General features: G+C 43.6%; 1 protein-coding gene and 1 long non-coding RNA gene across 2 annotated transcripts in view; one reads left to right on the top strand and one right to left on the bottom strand.

Annotated features, from left to right (window-relative positions):
* The window catches only part of LOC132400527 (venom phosphodiesterase 2-like), a 116,620-nt gene that overhangs the window by 47,372 nt on the left and 46,746 nt on the right, over positions 1-22,502 (top strand). The window contains exon 7 of the mRNA XM_059981568.1: positions 1,986-2,105. Within this exon, the coding sequence (XP_059837551.1) occupies positions 1,986-2,105 (120 nt within the window). The remainder of the gene's footprint in view (positions 1-1,985; positions 2,106-22,502) is intronic.
* Positions 1,557-16,058, bottom strand: LOC132400531 (uncharacterized). The gene is made up of 3 exons (XR_009514283.1): positions 15,999-16,058; positions 14,385-14,422; positions 1,557-1,600 (listed from the first exon to the last, which is right to left on the bottom strand). It is a non-coding gene; the product is annotated as an uncharacterized LOC132400531 (long non-coding RNA).

A 22,502-nucleotide genomic window follows, 5' to 3' on the forward strand; every position in this document is an offset into this window, starting at 1 on the left:
CCTCAGATTCTTGTGGTTTCGTGACCACCAACTGGACAATGAGATTCTGATGTAACATACATGTTTGATTACTGCCCCTCACTAGCTGTGGCAATCCATGGCCTTAAGCGGACAGCTATCAAGGAAGAGAAGGAATTTGGTATGTAGAAAGGTATTTCTATTGGTGAAGTCTTAAATCATTTTCTAGTGCAAAAGAAGTAGTTAGTGTGCTGAAAGGAACATGAGATGTTGGCCCATCCAACAGTGCTATGGTCATGCATCTGGAGGTCTGGCCAAAGGTCTACAGAATCTTGATTTTGATAGGATCTGCCTCCAGTGTTTCACCGTCTAGGCCTTGGAAAGGATCTCGTTACTGCCTTCCTAGCTTCCCAGGTCACTGATCCTGAAAGAACTTTACGCCTTGTGGCATGCTATCAACGATCAGCAGCCTGTTTGTTCCTCTTGGATTTGGTGCTCCAGTCACTCTCTAGGGATGCTTCATGTCAAGACTGTTGACCTTGGACACTTTGCACAAAATGCCCCACTCCCTAAAGAGAAACACAAGCACTGGCAGTGGTGCTGTTCTTCCCTTCAGGATTTAAAAACCTTGATGATTCCAAGAGCCTACACAATATCTACAGCTCAAAAGAAAGAGGTCTGATTTACTGTAAGGCATCAACTAAATCTATTGCTGCTGTTGCGGGCCTAACAGTCACAGATGCTGCTGGATATAGTGAAGTTGAATTCATCCTGGGCCAGGCAAATCTTGCTCCCAAAATCAGATCTCACCATACCAACACTTGAACTCAGTGCTGCTGTTCTAGTAGTTGAGGTGGCAGAGATAAACTGAAGAGCTGGACACAGAACTAGTTTTTTTTACTGACAGCAGGGTTGTAATCAGTTATATATTTAATAAAAAAAGGAGAATCTATATTTATGGATAAAACAGAATCCAGTATATCAGGCCTTCAACACAGAAGGGCCAATGGAACCATGTTCCTACTGATCACGGTCTGGCTAAACGTGTCACAAAGGCTGCAAGCTAATCAGCTTACCATCTCCTTATGGTTAACTGGTCCAGTATTTCTTGCTGATCCCCACCAAGAACATCAAGGTCAGTACTTTTGACGTGAGAATGGTTCAAGACCAGTCTCTGAGACTATCTTCCAAAAGACTTGCAGAAATGACGATTTGACTTTTGTTTCAGTAATTAAGTTTGACATCCTATGGCAGTGAGTGTTCTGGCCTCCGGCGGTGCAGTTGGTTTTGTATGAAGATCACTTACTGTATATAAGCTGTTTTTTTTAAAAAATACTATTCCCTGCGCAGGTTAATTTGGATTTTATTTTTGGAGCACATCTATCTCCATCCCCTTTTTTATTTACTTTTGAAACAGCAATATCTGTGAGTCTTAAATTTTATTAATCTTGATAAACATTTAGCCAATGCACTTTGAAGGAACTATTAGGTTTATCATTTGTCGTTATTCAGATATCTTTGCACCACTAGTTTACTCTTGTTACGCAGCATAGTTTCGGAATGTTGCCTGCGTGTATGATCTTGGTTAGCACTGACTCTGAGAATGTTCGGCAGTGTTGGCACATCCAGCCACATGATGATCCTGTATTGAATTTAATACATATTTTACTTAACTTTCACAAGTAAACTGTTATTTAAAAACCCGTCTCAGAAGATTTTTGAAAAGGTATTTAACTCGCTGCATAGCACTGCGAGAGCAGTAGGTATCCTGTTTCCTTTTCAGAGCAACTATTGAACCTAAAACTTTATATTGGACAATACATTCCCAATCTTAAAAACTCATGCAAAATAAATTCCTCATGTAGTCTCTCGCTCTCTTTGTATGTTCTTTCTAATCATCAGCATTAATGCAACGATAATTTATTTGCTCAATCAAAGTCATTTGTGGTTTGAAATGCATTTCTACAAATTCGTTCTTCACTCAGTGAAACATTCAGGTAGTCTTGTGGCATGCTCTTCCATTTCAGGGGCTGTACCCGGAATCTCATGGTGTGATTGACAATAGTATGTATGATGTGGATATGGACGCTGTTTACAACATTCGAAACGAGGAAAAGAACAATCCCCTGTGGTACAAAGGTCAACCGGTGAGTATTGAAGATGATATTTGCACATTTTAAATGCAACACTGTGACTTTAATACTCAAAAAGACTTGGAAATATTCTATTAATAAAAAAAAATTTTGAAGGTATTGGAGTAACTTTAAATATAATGATGTGGTGAAAACGGATAACAACCTAGAAGTATTTAAAATGGTTCATCTCCGTCAAATGATAAACAGTTAATTTTAAGCTTGTGTAGCCTTGATTCACCAGGAATGAACCTCGAATGTTTCCTGTGTAAGACAATTACAGGATTTGAATTCAATCAAATCAAAAAAGAGTGAGTGGGCCAGTGAAGGAGTGGAGATTTGAGGCTTTGACACGAGAGCCTTCGACGAGAAGAGGCAGAGGACGAGCTTGTTCTCAGTTAGTCTTTACAAGCCTCCTGAGAGGGTGATGTGCCTCTCCTATGAGATGTGGCAGTCTTGGTGGAACTCCCCTCTCCCGTAGAGTCACATCTGCCAGAAGTGCCAGGTTGTTGGGTGACAGAGGGGGGAAAGCGAAGGTGAGTAGGCAGGTAGTGCAGAGCACCCCTGTAGCCATTCCCCTGAATAATACGTTTGCCGTCCTGGATGCTGTTGGTGAGGACAAGTGACCAGGTTGAACCATGGTGTCAAGGCCTCTGGCACTGAGTCTGACCCTGTGGTGCAGAAGGATGGGACGGAGAAGAGGAGAGCTGTTGTCATTGGAGACTCTATAATCAGACAGGAGATTTTGTGGACGTGAGAAAGACACCCGCTTGGTTTGTTGCCTCCTGGGTGCCAGGGTCCGGGATGTCTCTGACCGGGTGCATGACATCCTGGTACGAGGGGGAAAGCAACCAGAAGTCGTGATACATGTTGGGACCAACGACATAGGCAGGAAGAGGGATGAGGTCCTGAAGTGTGAGTTTCGGGAACTAGGCAGAATGCTGAAGAACAGGACCTCAAGGGTGGCGTTCTCAGGATTGCTGCCAGTACTACGTGATAGTGATGGTAAGAATTGGAGGAGATGGCAGTTGAATGCGTGGCTGAGGAGTTGGTGCAGGGGGCAGGGTTTTAGATTTTTGGACCATTGGGATCTCTTCTGGGGAAGGTGGGACCTGTACAGATTGGATGGGTCGCACCTGAACTCGAGGGGGAGCAATATCCTTGCTGGTAGGTTTGCTAGCATGGTTCGGGGGAGTTTAAACTAATTTGCAAGGGGGATGGGACCCGGAGTGATAGAGCAATGGAAGAAGTGCATGGAGTAAAGCCAAATCTAACATATAGAGATGCTTTGAGGAAAGAGCAGCAGAATAAAGGGTGTAAAGGTAGTAAGGTAGAAGGGCTAAAGTGTGTGTACTTCAATGCAAGAAGCATCAGGAACAAAGGTGATGAACTGAGAGCTTGGATACATAAATGGAATTATGATGTAGTGGCCATTACAGAGACTTGGCTGGCACCAGGGCAGGAATGGATTCTCAATGTTCCTGGATTTCAGTGCTTTAAAAGGGATAGAGGTGGGGTAAAAAGGGAAGGAGGGTGGCATTACTGGTCGGGGATACTATTACAGCTGCAGAAAGGATGGGTAATGTAGCAGGATCCTCTTTTGAGTCAGGATGGGTGGAAGTCAGGAACAGGAAGGGAGCAGTTACTCTACTGGGGGTATTCTATAGGCCCCCTGGTAGCAGCAGAGATACCAAGGAGCAGATTGGGAGGCAGATTTTGGAAAGGTGCAAAAATAACAGGGTTGTTATCATGGGTGACTTCAACTTCCCTAATATTGATTGGCCCTTGTTTAGTTCCAAGGGTTTAGGTGGAGCAGAGTTTGTTAAGTGTGTCCAGGATGGATTCCTGTCACAGTATGTTGACAGGCCGACTGGGGGGAATGCTATACCAGATCTAGTATTAGGTAACGAACCGGGTCAGGTCACAGATCTGTCAGTGGGTGAGCATCTGGGGGATGGTGATCACCACTCCCTGACCTTTAGCATTATCGTGGAAAAAGATAGTGTTACGTACCCCGTAACTGGGTGTCTGACCAGCAGAGAAAGAAGAATCCGTTGTGTCGTTGTGGCCATTCAGTTATGACCTCTCTGTCATTTAGCTAGACCTTTTTTCTGTGGTGGACTCGTTCACTCTGGCATGAGTGGACACACACAAGTCCCCACCGGCCCTGCTTTAGCACTGTGAGCTTTAACTGACGGATCTCCTGGTTCGGTCTCCGATGCCCCCCACTTTCTGTGGGTTCCCAACACTCAGTCAGTGTCCACTGATGTGTCTGAAGGGTGTCTCTCCAGACCTGTCTTTTATCCCTACTCACGGGGTCTCAGCTATCAATCAATTTTGAATGACTGTGTCCATCAAATCATGCCTCTCCTGCAGTCCACTGAGGAATGTTAACGAGCAAACTGGTAGAAGATAAATAACCCTTGCAGAAGTCATAATACAGTAAATCAACAAGTCTCTCTCCCCTCTCTTATCTGTAGCAGATGTTCTTGCATGTTTTTCATCTCTCTCTCTCTCATGAGCAGCATAGCAACAGTAGTGGTTCGTGTTCTCGGGGGGGGGGGGGATGGGTAACTCTGCACCCCATCATCCATCAGATCTGTTCATCACTCGTAACAATAGAATCAGAGAGGACAGGAAAATTTTTAATTGGGGAAGGGCAAATTATGAGGCTATAAGGCTAGAACTTGAGGGTGTGAACTGGGATGATGTTTTTGCAGGGAAATGTACAATGGACATGTGGTTGATGTTTAAGGATCTCTTGCAGGATGTTAGGGATAAATTTGTCATGGTGAGGAAGATAAAGAATGGTAGGGTGAAGGAACCATGGGTGACAAGTGAGGTGGAAAATCTAGTCAGGTGGAAGAAGGCAGCATACATGAGGTTTAGGAAGCAAGGATCAGATGCGTCTATTGAGGAATATAGGGTGGCAAGAAAGGAGCTTAAGAAGGGGCTGAGAAGAGCAAGAAGGGGGCATGAGAAGGCCTTGGCGAGTAGGGTAAAGGAAAACCCCAAGGCATTCTTCAATTATTGAAGAACAAAAGGATGACAGGAGTGAAGGTAGGACTGATTAGAGATAAAAGTGGGAAGATGAGTCTGGAGGCTGTGGAAGTGAGCGAGGTCCTCAATGAATACTTCTCTTCGGTATTCACCACTGAGAGGGAACTTGATGATGGTGAGGACAATATGAGTGAGGTTGATGTTCTGGAGCATGTTGATATTAAAGGAGAAGAGGTGTGGGAGTTGTTAAAATACATTAGGACGGATAAGTCCGCGGGGCCTGACGGAATATTCCCCCGGCTGCTCCACGAGGCAAGGGAAGAGATTGCTGAACCTCTGGCTAGGATCTTTATGTCCTCGTTGTCCACGGGAATGGCACTGGAGGATTGGAGGCAGGCGAATGTTGTCCCCTTGTTCAAAAAAGTTAGTAGGGATGGTCCAGGTAATTACAGACCAATGAGCCTTACCTCTGTGGTGGGAAAGCTGTTGGAAAAGATTCTTAGAGATAGGATCTGTGGGCATTTAGAGAATCATGGTCTGATCAGGGACAGTCAGCATGGCTTTGTGAAGGGCAGATTGTGCCTAACAAGCCTGATAGAGTTCTTTGAGTAGGTGACCAGGCATATAGATGAGGGTAGTGCAGTGGATGTGTCAACATGAATTTTAGTAAGGCATTTGACAAGGTTCCACATGGTAGGCTTATTTAGAAAGTCAGAAGTCATGGGATCCAGGGAAGTTTGGCCAGGTGGATTCAGAATTGGCTTGCCTGCAGAAGACAGAGGGTCGTGGCAGAGGGAGTACATTCAGACTGGAGGATTGTGACTAGTGGTGTCCCACAAGGATCTGTTCTGGGACCTCTACTTTTTGTGATTTTTATTAACGACCTGGATGTGGGGATAGAAGGGTGGGTTGGCAAGTTTGCAGATGACACAGAGGTTGGTGGTGGTGTAGATAGCGTAGAGGATTGTTGAAGATTGCAGAGAGACATTGATAGGATGCAGAAGTGGGCTGAGAAGTGGCAGATGGAGTTCAACCCGGAGAAGTGTGAGGTGGTACACTTTGGAAGGACAAACTCCAAGGCAGAGTACAAAGTAAATGGCAGGATACTTGGTAGTGTGGAGGAGCAGAGGGATCTGGGGGTACATGTCCACAGATCCCTGAAAGTTGCCTCACAGGATAGTTAAGAAAGCTTATGGGGTGTTAGCTTTCATAAGTCGAGGGATAGAGTTTAAGAGACATGATGTAATGATGCAGCTCTATAAAACTCTAGTTCGGCCACACTTAGAGTACTGTGTCCAGTTCTGGTCGTCTCAGTATAGGAAGGATGTGGAAGCATTGGAAAGGGTACAGAGGAGACCTACCAGGAAGCTGCCTGGTTTAGAGAGTATAGATTATGATCAGAGATTAAAGGAGCTAGGGCTTTACTGTTTGGAGAGAATAAGGATGAGAGGAGACATGATAGAGGTGTGCAAGATATTAAGAGGAATAGACAGAGTGGACAGCCAGCGCCTCTTCCCCAGGGCACCACTGCTCAGTACAAGAGGACATGGCTTTAAGGTAAGGGGAGGGAAGTTCAAGGGGGATAATAGAGGAAGGTCTTTCACTCAGAGTGGTTGGTGCGTGAAATGCACTGCCTGAGTCAGTGGTGGAGGCAGATACACTAGTGAAATATAAGAGACTACTAGACAGGTACATGGAGGAATTTAAGGTGGCGGGTTATATGGGAGGCAGGGTTTGAGGGTCCGCACAACATTGTGGGCCAAAGGGCCTGTAATGTGCTGTACTATTCTATGTTCTAAAAAGATTCCATACCTCAGCAACTGAAGTTAGAACCTCACATTATGTCAACATTTATTCTGGGACTCTGTGGGCTAACATTTCAAGTGCAGTCTGTTAGAACAAATTTTTTTTTTTTTTTACAGATATTAGTAGAGCTCGTAAAAATATTTCCTATATTACTGTGTTGTGATTAAATGTAAAAATATGTCTAATGACATCTGGTATTGGTCTATTATTAGCAGGTGTACCAAGATACTGTGCAAAGCTTCTCTTCCATACTGTTCCTATCAATCAAACCATTAGACAATGCATTCAGGCAGAAAGGTGAAACAATACTGAGGCAGAATGAAGTGTAGAAGCTGCAGATAAAATACAGTGCAGGGGCAAGTGAAGCGCAAGATCATAATGAGAAAAGAATACAGAGCATTAGGAAGGAAGCTGAGGAGAAGGACCTCAAGGGTGGTAATCTTCGGACTGGAAGGATAGGAATAGAATGATATGGCAGTCAAATGAATGGCTGAAGCATTGGAACACGGACAGGGATTCAGATTCCTGGATCATTGAGACATCTACTGGGCCAGGTGGGACCGGTACAAAAGGTTTGGGTTGCACTTGAATCCGAGGGGTACCAATATTCTTGCGGGCAGGTTTACTAAAGTTGTTGGGACTGATTTAAACAATTATGGCAGAGTGATAGGAACCATTATGATAGAGCTGAGGATGAGCCAGTAGGTTTACAAGTAGATTATGTAATATGTTATATGAACGTAAGGAAGGATAAGCCAATAACTGGGTACAAATGCAGACAACAAAGAGTAAAGTTATATCACAGAAACAAAAGTCAAAAGAGTGAAGAATGTAGGACTGAAAGTGTTGTATTTAAATGTGCGTAGCATTCAGAATAAGGTGGATAAACAGCTACTCAGGCGTGTGGATGTCAGCGAGTTAGACTGGCGGGAAGAATTTAAAAAGAAGACAGCTTTATGAGCAGGTATTGGAGTAGAGGGAGTCAGAGCAGGAGGGGTTTGGCTCAATGGGGATTCGACGATAACGGGTCAAGGCGAGGTAAGTTACTTGTGAAGAATAGGAATAGGAAGTATGTCTGTGAGGCCGGTGTTCTGTACTGGGTGTAAGATGTGAGATGTCCAGTCGTCTCGCAGCCTCCCGGATGGCCATATCTCTGCCAGATGTGTCAAGCTGGAGCTCCTTACGGACTGTGTTAAGGAACTGGAGATGCAGCTCGATGACCTTTGTCTGGTCAGGGAAAGTGAGGAGGTGATAGAGAGGAGTTATAGGCAAGTAGCCTCAGGAGACAGGTAAGTAGGTAACAGTCAGGAGCGGGAAGGGCAAGAGTCAGATACTAGAAAGTACCCCTATGGCTGCCCCCTTAACAATAAGTTCTCCTGTTTGAGTACTGTTGGGTGGGATGACCTACCTGGGGGAAGCAACAGTGGTACAGAGTCTGGCCCTGTGGCTCTGAAGGGTAGGGAAACGAAGAGGATGGCAGCAGTGATAGGGGACTCTATAGTCAGGGAGTCAGACAGGCAATTCTGTGGACACAGGAAAAAAAAACACGGATAGTAGTTTGCCTCCCAGTTGCCAAGGTCTGGTCCATGATATCCTGAAGTGGGAAGGTGAACAGCCAGAGGTCATTTTACATATTGGTGCCAATGACATGGGTAGGAAAAGGGAGGAGGTCCTGAAAAAAGAGGAGTTAGAAAAGGAGCTGAGAAGCAGGACCTCAAAGGTAGTATATCTCAGGATTACTGCCAGTGCCACACAACAGTGAGTACAGGAAAAGAATGAGGTGGAGGATAAATGTGTGGCTGAGGGATTGGAGCAGGGGTGGGGATTCAGGTTTCTGTATTATTGGGACCTCTTTTGGGGCAGGTGTGATCTATACAAAAAGGACGGGTTGCACTTGAATCCAATGGTGACCAATATTCTGGCAGGGCGGTTTGCTAAGGCTATTGGGGAGAGTTTAAACTGGAATTGCTTTGGGGTGGAAACCAAAATGAGGAGACAGAGAAAGGGGCGATTGTCTCACAAATCGAGAAAGCTTGTAGACAGCGTGTGAGAGAGGATAGGCAGGTGATAGAGAAGGGATATGCTCAGACAGATGGTTTGAGATGTGTCTATTTTAATGCAAGGAGTATCATGAACACAGTGGATGAGCTTAGTGTATGGATCAGTACTTGGAGCTATGATGTTGCGGCCATTATGGAGACTTGGATGACTCAGGATCAGGAATGGCTACTTAGAGTGCCAGGCTTTAGATGTTTCAGAAAGGACAGGGAGGGAGGCAAAAGAAGTGGGGGCGTGGCACTGTTGATCAGAGATAGTGTCACGGCTGCAGAAAAGAAGGAAGTCGTGGAGGGATTGTCTACTGAGTCTCTGTGGGTGGAAGTTAGAAACAGGAAGGGGTCAATAACTACTGGGTGTTTTTTATCGACCCCCCAATAGTAACAAGAATATCAAGAAGCAGATAGCAGATTCTGGAAAGATGCAGTAATAACAAGGTTGTCGTGGTGGGAGATTTTAATTTCCCCAATATTGATTGGCATCTCCCTAGAGCAAGGGGTTTAGATGGGGTAGAGTTTGTTAGATGTGTTCAGGATGGTTTCCTGACACAATATGTAGATAAGCCAACAAGTGGGGAGGCTGTACTTGATCTGATATTGGGAAATGAACCTGGTCGGGTGTCATGTCTCAGTGGGAGAACCTTTTGGAGATCACAGTTCTATATCCTTTACCAGAGCAATGGAGAGGGATAGGAACAGACAAGTTTTTAATTGGAGTAAGGGGAAATATGAGGCTGTCAGGCAGGAACTTGGAAGCATAAATTGGGACGGATGTTCACAGGGAAACGTACGGAAGAAATGTGGCAAATGTACAGGGGATATCTGTGTGGGGTTCTGCATAGGTACATTCCAATGAGACAGGGAAAGGATAGTAGGGTACAGGAATCATGGTGTACAAAGGCTGTTGAAAATCTAGTCAGGAAATAAAAGCTTACAAAAGTTTCAAAAAACTAGGTAATGATAGAGACCGAGCTAGCAGGAAGGAGTTTAAGAAATAAATTAGGAGAGCCAGAAGGGGCCATGAGAAGGTCTTGGCAAGCAGGATTAAGGAAAACCCCAAGGCATTCTACAAGTATGTGAAGGGCAAAAGGATAAGACATGAGAGAATAGGACCAATCAAGTGTGAACAATGGAAAAGTGTGCATGGAACCGGAGAATAAAGCGGAGGTGCTTAATGAATAGTTTGTTTCGATATTCACTATGCAAAAGGATCTTGGTGATTGTAGGGATGACTTACAGCAGACTGAAAATGATGAGCATATAAACATTAAGAAAGGGGATGTGCTGGAGGTTTCAGAAAGCATCAAGATGGATAAGTCACTGGGACCCGACCAGATATACCCCAATTTACTGTGGGGGATGAGGGAGGAGATTGCTGAGCCTCTGGCAATGATCTTTGCATCATCAACGGGGACAGGAGAGGTTCCAGAGGATTGGAGGGTTCCAGATGTTGTTCCCTTATTCAAGAAAGGGAGTAGAGATAGCCCAGGAAATTATAGACCAGTGAGTCTTACTTCAGTGGTTGTAAAGTTGATGGAGAAGATCCTGTGAGGCAGGATTTATGAACATTTGGAGAGGCATAATATGATTAGGAATAGCCAGCATGGCTTTGTCAAAGACAGGTTGCGCCTTACGAGGCTGATTGAATTTTTTGAGTTTGTGACTAAACACTTTGATGGAGGTAGAGTAGTAGATATAGTGTATCTGGATTTCAGCAAGGCATTTGATAAGGTACCCCATGCAAGGCTTATTGAGAAAGTAAGGAGGCATGGGATCCAAGGTGACATTGCTTTGTGGGTCCTGAACTGGCTTGCCCACAGAAGGCAAAGAGTGGTTGTAGACAGGTCATATTGTGCATGGAGGTTGGTGACCAGTGTTGTGCCTCAGGGATCTGTTCTGGGATTCCTACTCTTTATGATTTTTATAAATGACCTGGATGAGCAAGTGGAGGGATGGGTTAGTAAATTTGCTGATAACACAAAGGTTGGAGGTGTTGTGGATGCTGTGGAGGGCTGTCAGAGGTTACAGTGGGACATTGATAGGATGCAAAACTGGGCTGAGAAGTGGCAGATGGAGTTCAACCCAGATAAGTGTGAGGTGGTTCATTTTGGTAGATCAAATATGATGGCAGAATATAGTATTAATGGTATGACTCTCGGAGGATCAGAGGGATTTTGGGTTCTGAGTCCATAGGACGCTCAAAGCTGCTGCACAGGTTGACTATGTGGTTAAGAAAGCATACAGTGTATTGGTCTTCATCGGTCGTGGGATTGTATTCAAGAGGTAATGTTATAGCTATATAGAACCCTGGTCAGTCCCCACTCGGAGTACTGTGCTCAGTTCTGGTCGCCTCATTACAGGAAGGATGTGGAAACTATAGAAAGAATGCAGAGGAGATTTACAAGGATGTTGCCTGTATTGGGGAGCATGCCTTATGAGAATAGGTTGAGTGAACTCAGCCTTTTCTCCTTGGAGCGACAGAGGATAAGAGGTGACCTGATAGACATGTCCAAGATGTTGAGAGGCATTGATCGTGTGGATAGTCAGAGGCTTTTTCCCAGGGTTGAAATGGCTAGCACAAGAGTCATAGTTTTAAGGTGCTTGGAAGTTGGTACAGAGGGGATTTCAGGGGTAAGTTTTTTATGCAGAGAGTGGTGAGTGCATGGAATGGGCTGCTGGCAACTGTGGTGGAGGTGGATACAATGGGGTCTTTTAAGTTACTCCTGGATAGGTACATGGAGCTTTAAAAATAGACGACCGTGGGTAACCCCAGGTAAATTCTAAAGTAAGTACATGTTTGGCACAATATTGTGGGCCGAAAGGCCTGTATTGTGCTGTAGGTTTTCTATGTTTTACTTAAACCCTAATCAACTGATGACACAATTAGTAATTGGTCGGTATGATGCTTAGCATCACTGAGTCATGGTTGAAAGAAGGCCATAGTTGGGAGGTTAACATCAGGATATGCTTTATATCAGAAGGACAGGCAGGAGTGCATAGGTGGGGTGTGGCTCTGTTGGTAGAGGATGGAGTTACATCCTTAGAAAGAGGTTACATAGGGTCAGAGTATGTTGAAAATTTGTGGGTGGGGTTAAGAAACCGTAAGGGTAAAAAAAATTATGGGAATCATATATAGGCCTCCAAATAGTAGCCAAGATGTGGAGCTGAGATTGCAAAGGGAGCAGGAAACGGCACACGTTAAGGGTAATGACACAATTGTAAAGGGGGATTTCAATATGCAAGGGCATTGGAAAAATCATGTTGGTGTTGGATTGCAAGAGAGGGAATTTGTTCCATGCCTACATTTCATCCAAGATGGCGGCGCAACGCAGCTTGCAGCGGCCACTCCGGAGCTGATTATCTATTATTTGTGAAGTGGGGTGCCATGCACAATCATAATCGGATGAAAAACGGACATGGGAGCACAGAGGAACATCTGGAAATCTCCAGGAAGACCTTCTTCGTTGCTGCTGAGGTCCGGGTCTCTGCTGGGAAGAACAGGCCCCCAGTCCTCGGGGTCGCATTGCCGATGGCCGTTGGCGAGGGTGTCTTAATATGCTCGGCAGAGGATGGTGCTCGGAGAAGCTGTGCCGGAGGGGATGGTCGGAGGCTCGGAGGTTCGACGGACTCGGAGTCTGCTGCGGTTGGAACACTTTCACTGTGTGCTGTGTCTGCGAGGCTGGGTTTGACGGAGCTTTCATTGTGTGCTGCATCTGTGAGGCTGAGTTGGGCGGCGCCGTGGAAGTCCATAGTGGGGATATTCCCTTCTGCTGCCGGCATGGGATGACGAGTCTATCGGGACCCTGAGGACTTGTGGAAACTGTGTGGTGGTTTCTTTTGAACTTATCGTCTTTTAACATCTTTGGACTATTTTTACTGTGCCCAAGGACTGCTTTTTTTTTTATCAATTATGCTATTGTTTGCACTGTTGTAACTATGTGGTTTTGTGCAGATCTTGTAGCTTTAGTTTTTGGTCTTGTTTTATCTGGTGAGATTGGAGCTCCTTTCTGGGGAACGCGCTAAGATGGTAGCTCGATATTAATACGCAGCAGCCTCTCCGGACTCTGGACTGGGGATTGCCAAACGTTACGTGGATTTTCTGGTGTTTATTTTGTCATGTGTTTTTGTGATATCATTCTGGGGGAACGTTGTCTAATTTTTTAACTGCATTGCATTTGTGGTTTCTAAATGACAATAATCTGAATCTGAGATGGCTTTTTAGAGCAGCTTGTGTCCAAGTGTACTTGGCGAAAGACTATCTTAGATTGGGTGTTGTGTAATAACCCAGATCTTAATAGGGAGCTTAATGGAAAGAAAACCTTTGGAAGCAGTGATCATAATAAGATTGAATTTACTACTGCACTTTGAGAGGGAGAAGCATAGCTCACATGTATCTGTATCGCATGGAACAAAGGGAGTTACAGAGGCATGAAAGAGGAGCTTGCCCAGGTGGATTCGAGGAGGATACCGGCGAGGGCGGGGAGAACAGAGGTCGCTGAAGTTTCACAAGGTGCAGGATAGTCTACTTTCCACAGAATGGCAGGGGTAGGTGGCCATGGCTGACGAGGGTAGTTATGGACTGCATAAAAGCCAAGGAAAGGACATTTAAGGTAGCAAAAATGAGTCAGAAGTTGGATTATTATGAAGTTTTTAAAATCCAACAAAAGGCAACTAAAAAGCTGTAAGAAGGGAAAAGATTAAATATGAAGGCAGACTAGCCAAATAATATAAAGCAAAATAGTGTTTTCAGTTATAGAAAGAGTAAAAGGGAGGTGTGAGTTGATATTGGACCGCTGGAAAATGATGCTGGTGAGGTAGAAATGGCAGATGAACTTTAGTAAGTACTGTGCTTTAGTCTTCACTTTGGAAGAGTCTAGCAGTGTGCCAGAGGTCTGTGAGTGTCAGGCAGCAGGAGTGAGTGCCATTGCTATGACAAAGGAAAAAATGCCAGGCAAACTCAAAGGTCTTAAGATGGATAAGTCACCTGGACCAGATGGACTACATCCTCAAGTCCCGAGAGAGGTTGCTGAAGAGATAATGGATGCACTGGTCATGATCTTTGAAAAATCACTTGACGCTACCATGGTCCTGGGGGACTGGAAGATTGCAAATGTCACACCACTCTTTAAGAAGAGAGAAAGGCAAAAGAAAGGAAATTATAGTTCAATACACGCAAAATGCTAGAGTGTTTCAGCCCAAAACATCAACTGTACTTTTATCTATGGATTCTGCCTGGCTTGCTGAGTTCCTTCAGCACCTTGTGTGTGTTGCTCAGATTTCCAGCATCTCTTGCTTGCGAAATTATAAGCCAGCTAGTATAACCTTAGTGGTTGGGGAAGTGTTGCAGTCTATTATTAAGTTGGAGGTTTCATACTTGGAAACTAATGACAAAGTAAGTCAAAGTCAGCATGGTTTCTGTGAAGGGAAATCTTACCTGACAAATCTGTTAGAGTTCTTCGAGGAAGTAACAAGCTGGGTGGAAAAAGGAGAGACAGTGGATGTCACTTACTTGGAATTTCAAAAGGCATTTGATAAGGTGCCTCGCATGAGGCTGTCTAACAAGATAAAATCCCTGGGTGTTAGGAAAAATACTGGCATAGACAGGAATGGCTGATGGGCAGGAGGCCACAAGTGGGAATAAAGGGGGCTTTTTTCCGGTTGGCTGCCAGTGACTAGTGGAGCTCCTCGGGTCAGTTTGTTTACAATTACTTTACACATTGTTTGTCAATGATTTGGATAAATGGAATTGATGACTTTGTGGCAAAGTTTGTGGATGATATGAAGATCAGTGCTGGGTAGGTGGTGCTGAGGAAGCAATGCGATTGCAGCAGGAGTTAGATAAATTGGTAGCATAGGCAAAAATGTGGCAGATAGAATACAGTGTTGGGAAATATATGATAATGCATTTTGGTAAAAGGAACTGTTATCTATTTGGTGAAAAAGGTTCTAACATCAGAGGCGCAGAGGGACTTAGGAGTCCTTGTGCAAGACTCCCAGAGGTTAATCTACAGGTTGAGTCTGTGGTAAAGAAGGCAAATGCAATGTTGGTATTTATTTCAAGGGAAATAGAATGTAAAAGCGAGGAGACAATGCCGAGGCTTTATAAGACACAAGTCAGACCGCACTTGGAGTATTGTCGACAATTTTGGGCTCCGTATTTCGAGAAGGATGTGTTATTGGAGAGAGTCCAGAGGAGGTTCATGAGGATCATTCTGGGGATGAAGGGGTTAACATACTCAGTTCATTGTCCAAGTGTTTCAGCAGAGGGAGCGCATTGTCACAAGCGATTATTGTCACATTAAAAAATAAGTCTTCACTTGTTGAAGAGAAATTACATTCTGATACAAGAAGTAACGGGTGTCATTTGAAAGTTGAATTTGTCCTGATATTTGGAGGCATGGTTAGGAGTACAGGGAGTTTGGAGCAGGTCTGGTCATTGAGGGTGATTGCTGAAGTGGGAAGACAGAGCAATGATCTGTGCCAAAGACTACGAGGTCAGAAGACAATGAGGATGGGATTGGCAGAGTTTAAATCAGTCTGGATGCAGTGCAAAAAGAGGTGTAATGATCTTTCACTGGTTGTAAAGTTATTTTCTAAGTATGTGCATGTCACTATACAGGGAAGGACATGCCTAATTGTCATCACTTTTATTAACCCAGTTCACTGCTGGATTCAGTACAAACCCATCTGCACTTACAGCAATCAGTATAAACCAGTACACAGTAACCTTCCCCTGGATACTTAACCCTAGCTTCAACTAAGACGATTACCCAACTCTCTTTCGGGGGCACCAGCATAGTGTCTCGTTTAACCTCTGAAGGGTGCTGTTTGCCAGGGAGGAGGCAGCACTGAAGCCGTGGCAGCCAATTGGTCCGAAGCATTCCATTCCACATCCCACTTTCCTTTCCCTCCTCCACCTCCTCTTTTGCTTCGCAAGTTGCTAATCCTTTTCCTACTTCTGCGTTTCTGCACCGCCCCACCACCAAGCAGTCCCCCTATTTAATCCTAGCCTAATCACGGGACGGTTTGCAATGGCCAATTAACTTACCAATAGGGACTGTGGGAGGAAACCGGAGCACCCGGAGGAAGCTCACGTGGTCACAGGGAGAATGTACACACTCTTTATGGGCAGCGTTGGGAATTGACTGTGGATCACCTGTGCTGTAAAGTGTTGTGCTAACCAGCTCTTGTGCTTTCTGCGGTCACGGGGTTTCTGACGGTGCACTATCATCCGTGGCACAGTGGAAATGTCTCTATTTTGACTTGGCACTGTGAGTTCCTATAACTGTGAAAACAGCAGTTAATTGAAGGACCAGACAATGTTGATTTAACATTGTCTGGACTGTCAGTGTGAAGATGGAGGTGGGTGGGGGGTGGGGGATGAGAGTTAAGTGTGTTTCAAAGAAAGCATTGTAGGTAATTGCCCTTTGATATAAGCGTATAAAGTGCCACCTAGTGTTGGGTGGAGTAGGCCTCTTCCTTTGAAAGGGATGCCTGCTGTGCCTCATTTTGTCGAATAAAGAGATCTCTTCATATCTATTAGCTGCTTCTTCTGGCGTCTGTCTTCACGCGACAGCATACTCCATGGTTCTCCCTCACACTGTCAACCTGCCCCTCCCTCCAATAGCTGGCCCTGCTGTCATGTTTATTCTCCCAGTTATGGTCATTTCCAGGAGCGAGGCCACCAGACACCCATTTCTGGCAACAACCTGTATCAGGACAAAAATGAATTTAAAAAGTGTACTTGGGCTTAAGGGAAAAGTTTAGCAAATCTACTGAATCAGATTGTTGCTACAGCAGCTAGCCTGCAGCAAGTTAATAACTCCTTTTAATAAAGTTAATTTATCAATTTGTGTTGTTTAACCCGTCACAAGCGATACAGGATTAAGACAAGCTATAGACTGGAGATCTTGTTAGAAGGTGGTAATGTTGTCTGTGCATGTACCCTGGTAACACCCAACATACTTCCTGTTGACAGTGTTTTATGAGAACTACGGTATACGAATCCTAGCCTTCTGAAGTAATTACATGTTATTTACGTGGTGAAATGCTGCACAGTGTTGTTGCTAATTTCACTGCCATTCCTTGAAGTATACCTTTCATTTTCCTCTTCACCCTCTTGTCATTTGTTTAATGCTGCATACGTGGTTTTTTGTACAGAGTTTGAAGTCAAATGTAGTCCTGTCATAACATCCATGTTGAGATCATTTTCTGTTTTCAGATCCTGCCTTCACATTGCTTCAGCTGAGTGTGACAGCAAACAATTGTGTAGATTTCTTGGCAAATAACTTCTCTGCTTGAGTTTTTGAAAGTTGCGGTAATCTGTCTGCAAGGTTTCCTGTTTTGCTTTGGTTGTGGAGCATTTAGAATCCTAGAGTTCCATGAGAGATCGTGATGGGAAAAAAAACACCTTTTTTTTGAACCTGGCACAATGCGCGATGCTGACACTCGCAGTGGTGGGCAGTGACTGAGCAGCCCCGTTGGAGGTCTCTCAGCTTGGTACGGCAGTGCACAGTGTTTATTTCGTTGAATCCATTCTCAGTTTTTGACACAAGATTGGGGAGGCCTATATCAATACTATATTGCATGGAGTGGAGGACAGTAGGCTGATAATTGGTGAGCACTGTATTGCACGGAGGGGAGGACAATAGGGTGTTAATTGGTGAGCGCTGTATCGCATGGAGGGGAGGACGATAGGGTGTTAATTGGTGAGTGCTGTATAGCACAGAGGGGAGGACGATCGGGTGTTCATTGGTGAGTGCTGTATTGCACAGAGGGGAGGATGATAAGCTGATAAGGACCATGAAGTGCATTTTCCAAGCATTGAATGGACTCGCCCAGCTTGGGCGTTGATGTCAGCCTCTCCCTCCCGAATTAGCTGCCTCAACTTTCCCTTACGCGCTGCCGACTGACTTATGGGAGTGAACAAACTCTAATGGAGGGAAATTTTCATTCTAAAGAAGGAATTTTTACACGCCATGACTCAGCTGTTGGCCTGCTGCTTTGCTGCTGTTGTAAGTTAGAAGTTAATTGTATAGGGAAGTTTTTGTATTTTTTGTGGTTTTCTCATTTAGTTATTTATTATGCCATTCTTATTATGCAACAATGGACACAAAACAGGTCTGTCTTTACAATGAAGGCTACTTATCAATGGGTTTACATGGACTGGTGATCCGGGTTGTCCTATTCCATGGAGCCTAGTCTGTGGCAAACAACTTAAATGCAGCAATGGCTCCATCAGAATTGAAAAGACACTTAACGACAAATCACAGCCATATGACACATAAAAGTGCTGGTTATTTTGTATGGCTATTGGAATCCCAAAACAAACAGTAGAGCTTTCATAATAAAGTCAGTCATGAAGCAAGCTATTTAGTAACAGAGCTTATTACCCTGAAAAGGAAAAGTCACACTGTTTGTGAGAACCTAATAATGCCAGCATGTAAAATTATAGTGGATAAGATGCTAGGGCAAGATGCAGTATCAGAAATTGAAAAGGTTTCACTCTCAAACAATATGATGAATCAACATGTTCATGACATGTCACATGATGCCGAAGGGTTTTTATGTGATAAACTGAAAAACAACAGCTTCTCAATCCAGGTTGATGAGTCAACAGATTTCACCAATAAGTGTCATGTTGTAGCATTTATGAGATTTGTAAGTGATAGTGAAATTGAAGAAAACTTTTTTCTGTTGCAAAGAGCTGCTGAAAAACGCAAAAGCCAAAATATATTCAGCGTTTTATCTTCAAATCTGGAAGCAAAAGGTCTGTCTTGAGGAACTGTGTCGGCATCTGTACTGATGGTGCCCCAACAAAGGCTGGCTTCATGAAAGGTTTTGTTTCTCTTACATAACAAAAATTCCGACATCATCACAATACACTGCTTCAACATTGTCCATAAATTTCATGTTGTAAATAGCATTAATTAAAATTTATGTACAACCTTTATTTAAATTAAATTTACCAAGCCTACCTTTAGAAAAAATAAATGACTTTTTGGCTTAAGCCAGTTATTTAACAGAAATTTATTATGTTTGCCTTATGAGTTTTAAAAATTTATGAAAGGGAATGAAAGAGATTAATTTCAAGAAAGGTAAGCTAAGCTTAACTACCCATTTATTTTTTTCAAGAAAGTTTGGCTACAAATTCATTCTCTACTCAAAAGAGCATTGACAATTATTTTTGGATTCTTATATCTTCAACTTACTGATCACCCTAATGTACTGTGAGCTGTAGGTATAATAAATTAGCAGGGCTTCCCTGAAACCTGAAAATTATTTCAAGGGGTCCTCCAGGGCAAAAAGTTTGAGGAAGGCTGCTCTAGAGTTATAAAAAATGCCAGTTGTGTGATATGAATTTAAGAAGAAATTGTTTTATCATCACAACAATGTTAATATAATTTTAATTTTAGTATAATTTTAGATTCAGAAAACATTACACATGAATTTAAGAAGCAATTGTCTAATGTCTACTGTTTCTTGAATTTAAAATGATACTAGTATTAAAACTATAATAATTTTTGCTGGGTTTACTTGTAATCCTGTAAATACCTTGTGCATCATGTTTTTTATTAGAGCATACTCGATCATAGACAGAACTGAAGCCAAATGTGTAATTTTTGCTCTCAAACTCTTTATTAACATTAGAAACAGAAGCAAAAGTGATAATTTGATATCTTGTTCCTACTTCACCATTCATTAAGAACGTAGTCAATTGTTTACCCCACTTCCACTTTCCTGCATTAACTTCATTTCCCTGGCTGCCCTGAGAAACCAAAGATCTATCAGTCTATACTTGAATAGACTTGGTGACAGAATTTGCGTAAACCTCTTGGGTAAAAACTTCCAGGCCCTGTTAATGGAAAAGCACTTTCAATTTTGAATGACTGATCTTTTAATTTAAGACTACGGACCCTGATTGTAGATACCCAGAGAAAATACAACTGCATCTACCCTGGTGAACTTCTGTATTAAAATAATTTTGATAGGCAGTGAATAAAGAGAGTAAAAAAGAAAGTGAGATAGTGTTCATGAGTTGGTTCATTGTCTGTTCAGACCATAAGATAGAAAAGCAGAATTGAGCCATTTGGCCCATCAAGTGTGCTCCACCATTTCATCACATCTGATCTAATTTTCCTCTCTGCCCCATCCAATCTCCTAACTTCTCCCCATGGCTATTCATGCCCTGACCAATCCAGAATCTATCAACCTCTGCCTTAAATATACATAAAGACTTGGCCTTCATAGCTGCCTGTGGCAAGGAGTTCCACAGATTCACCACGCTGGCGAAAGAAATTCTTCCTAATCTCCATTCTAAAAGGACACCCCTCTATTCTGTGCCCTCTGGTCTTAGACTCTCCCTCCATAGGAAACATCCTCTCCCCATCTACTCTATCAAGATCTTTCACCATTCGATAGGTTTCCATGAGGTCACCACTCATTCTTCTGAGTTCCAGTGAATACAGGCCCAGAGCCATCAGACTCTCTTCATATGAGAAGCCATTCTGATGAAACCCCGCTGGTTTCCTTGGCTGTGTAAGTCCAGGTAAGACTTGCTCCAGTCCCGCTATACCCGTGAAATTGAGACAGCTGTCCCACTCCAAACCCCGGTTTGTGGGGGTGCTGTGTAATTCGCTACCCTGTGACAACTCAGTGCCAGAAAATAACAGACAGCAGACTGCGCACGACTAAAGGAATTATATTTATGAATCTTACTTCACTAAAGGGTTAGTAAAGGAAAGAATGAAAAAACAAAAAGGGCCCATTATAATTAAACAGTCAAATATGCGTAAGTTAGAGCTTATCTTGGACTCCTCTGTCACTCTGGGCCCTCAATCTGTGTGAAAGCACATGCCATTTTCCGAACGTCGCTCGCAATCCACCTCGAACAAGCGGGTCTCCTACTGGGTTGTATCCCACAATTGGTTCTTCCCAGTGCCTTCTCTATTCATCTCCCACTGAACAAAAGCCCAAGACTTTGGTGTCCCTCATCAAAAAACCTCCTCCCAGTCCCGTCATCCTAATTGGATGGCACGGGTTCCTCATCATCCCTTATCTTCAACAATAACCCAAACAGGCTGAAAGCAGAACAGACTGCTCTTACAGAGCTGCTAAATGAAATATGTACAGCATAACAGTAAAGATTTGAACCAGGGCATTACACTGGAATCCTTTTCATAAGCCTCCTTTGAACCCCAGTTTCAGCACATCTTTTCTAAGATGAGGGGCCCAGACCTGCCCACAATACTCCAAGTGAGGCCTCATCAGTGCTTTATAAAGGCTGAACGGTCTTCTCTTGAAATGAACGCTAACATCACCTTTGCCTTCCTCACCACAGACTCAACCTGCAAATAAACCTTCAGGGAATCCTTCACAAGGACTTCCAAGTCTTTTTGTGCATCAGTTTTATTGGATTTTCTCTCCAATTAGAAAATAGTCAACCCTTTCATTTTTTTTTTCTAACAATTTTCATGACCTTGAGGAAGTATTCCATTTGCCATTTCCTTGCCCATTCTCCTAATCTGTCTTAAGTCCTGCTGTAGCCTACTTCCTCAAAACTACATGCCCCTTCACCTATCTTTATATTGTCTGCAAACTTTGCAACAAAGCCATCTATTTCATCATCCAAATCATTGACATATAATGTAAAAAGAATCTGTCCCAACACAGACCCCTGTGGAACATCACTGGTCACTGGCAGCCAACCACAAATAGCTCCCTTTATTCGCACAGCTTTATCCATGCTAGAATCTTTCCTGTAATACCATGGGCTCATAGCTTGTTAAGCAACCTCTTGTGTGGCACCTTGTCAAAGTCCTTCTGAAAATCAAGGTAGACAGCATCAACTGATTTTCCTTTTTCTATCCTGCTTGTTATTCCTTCAAAGAATTCCAACAGATTTGTCTGTGGGTCCACCACTAGTCAGCAGCAGCCAACCTGAAAAGGGTCACTTTATTCCTATTTGTCTCCAGACCTCATACACAATCCTTATTCCAGGTGAGTTCTTATCAGGAATGTAACTAGAATGTACTGCAGGGGTGGTAATGTTGTTTAATCTGTTTACTGTTATCAAGTTTGAGGTACACTGAGGGAGAAATATACCATTCGTCACCAGAATTGTACACGTACAGACTGGTCCTGGTATTCAGTCTCCACACGTTTGGTTTTACTGATTCTACTTCCATTATTGCCAACAGCTAAAGACAAGTGTATCATCCTCTTTCTCATCAAAGGCCAACCATCAAGCATGGTTTTTCTTCTCCATGCATCCCGGCTACTCATTGATTAACCTGCTTGGTTTGTTGGGAATATGATTATGGGTCAGCTTCACCTTGTGGTGGGTTGGCTAGTCTCCATTTAGTTTTTACTTAAGCACACGCGAGAGGAAATCTGCAGGTGCTGGAAATCCAAGCAACACACGCAAAATGCTGGAGGAACACAGCAGGCCAGGCAGCATCTGTGGAAAAGAGTATAGTCGATGTTTCTGGCGGAGACCCTTCGGCAGGACGGAAGGTCCTGATAGCACACCGTACTTGAGGATAATCACCAC

The sequence above is a fragment of the Hypanus sabinus genome, chromosome 10 (genome assembly GCF_030144855.1).
Source record: "Hypanus sabinus isolate sHypSab1 chromosome 10, sHypSab1.hap1, whole genome shotgun sequence".
NCBI classification, from domain to species: domain Eukaryota; kingdom Metazoa; phylum Chordata; class Chondrichthyes; order Myliobatiformes; family Dasyatidae; genus Hypanus; species Hypanus sabinus.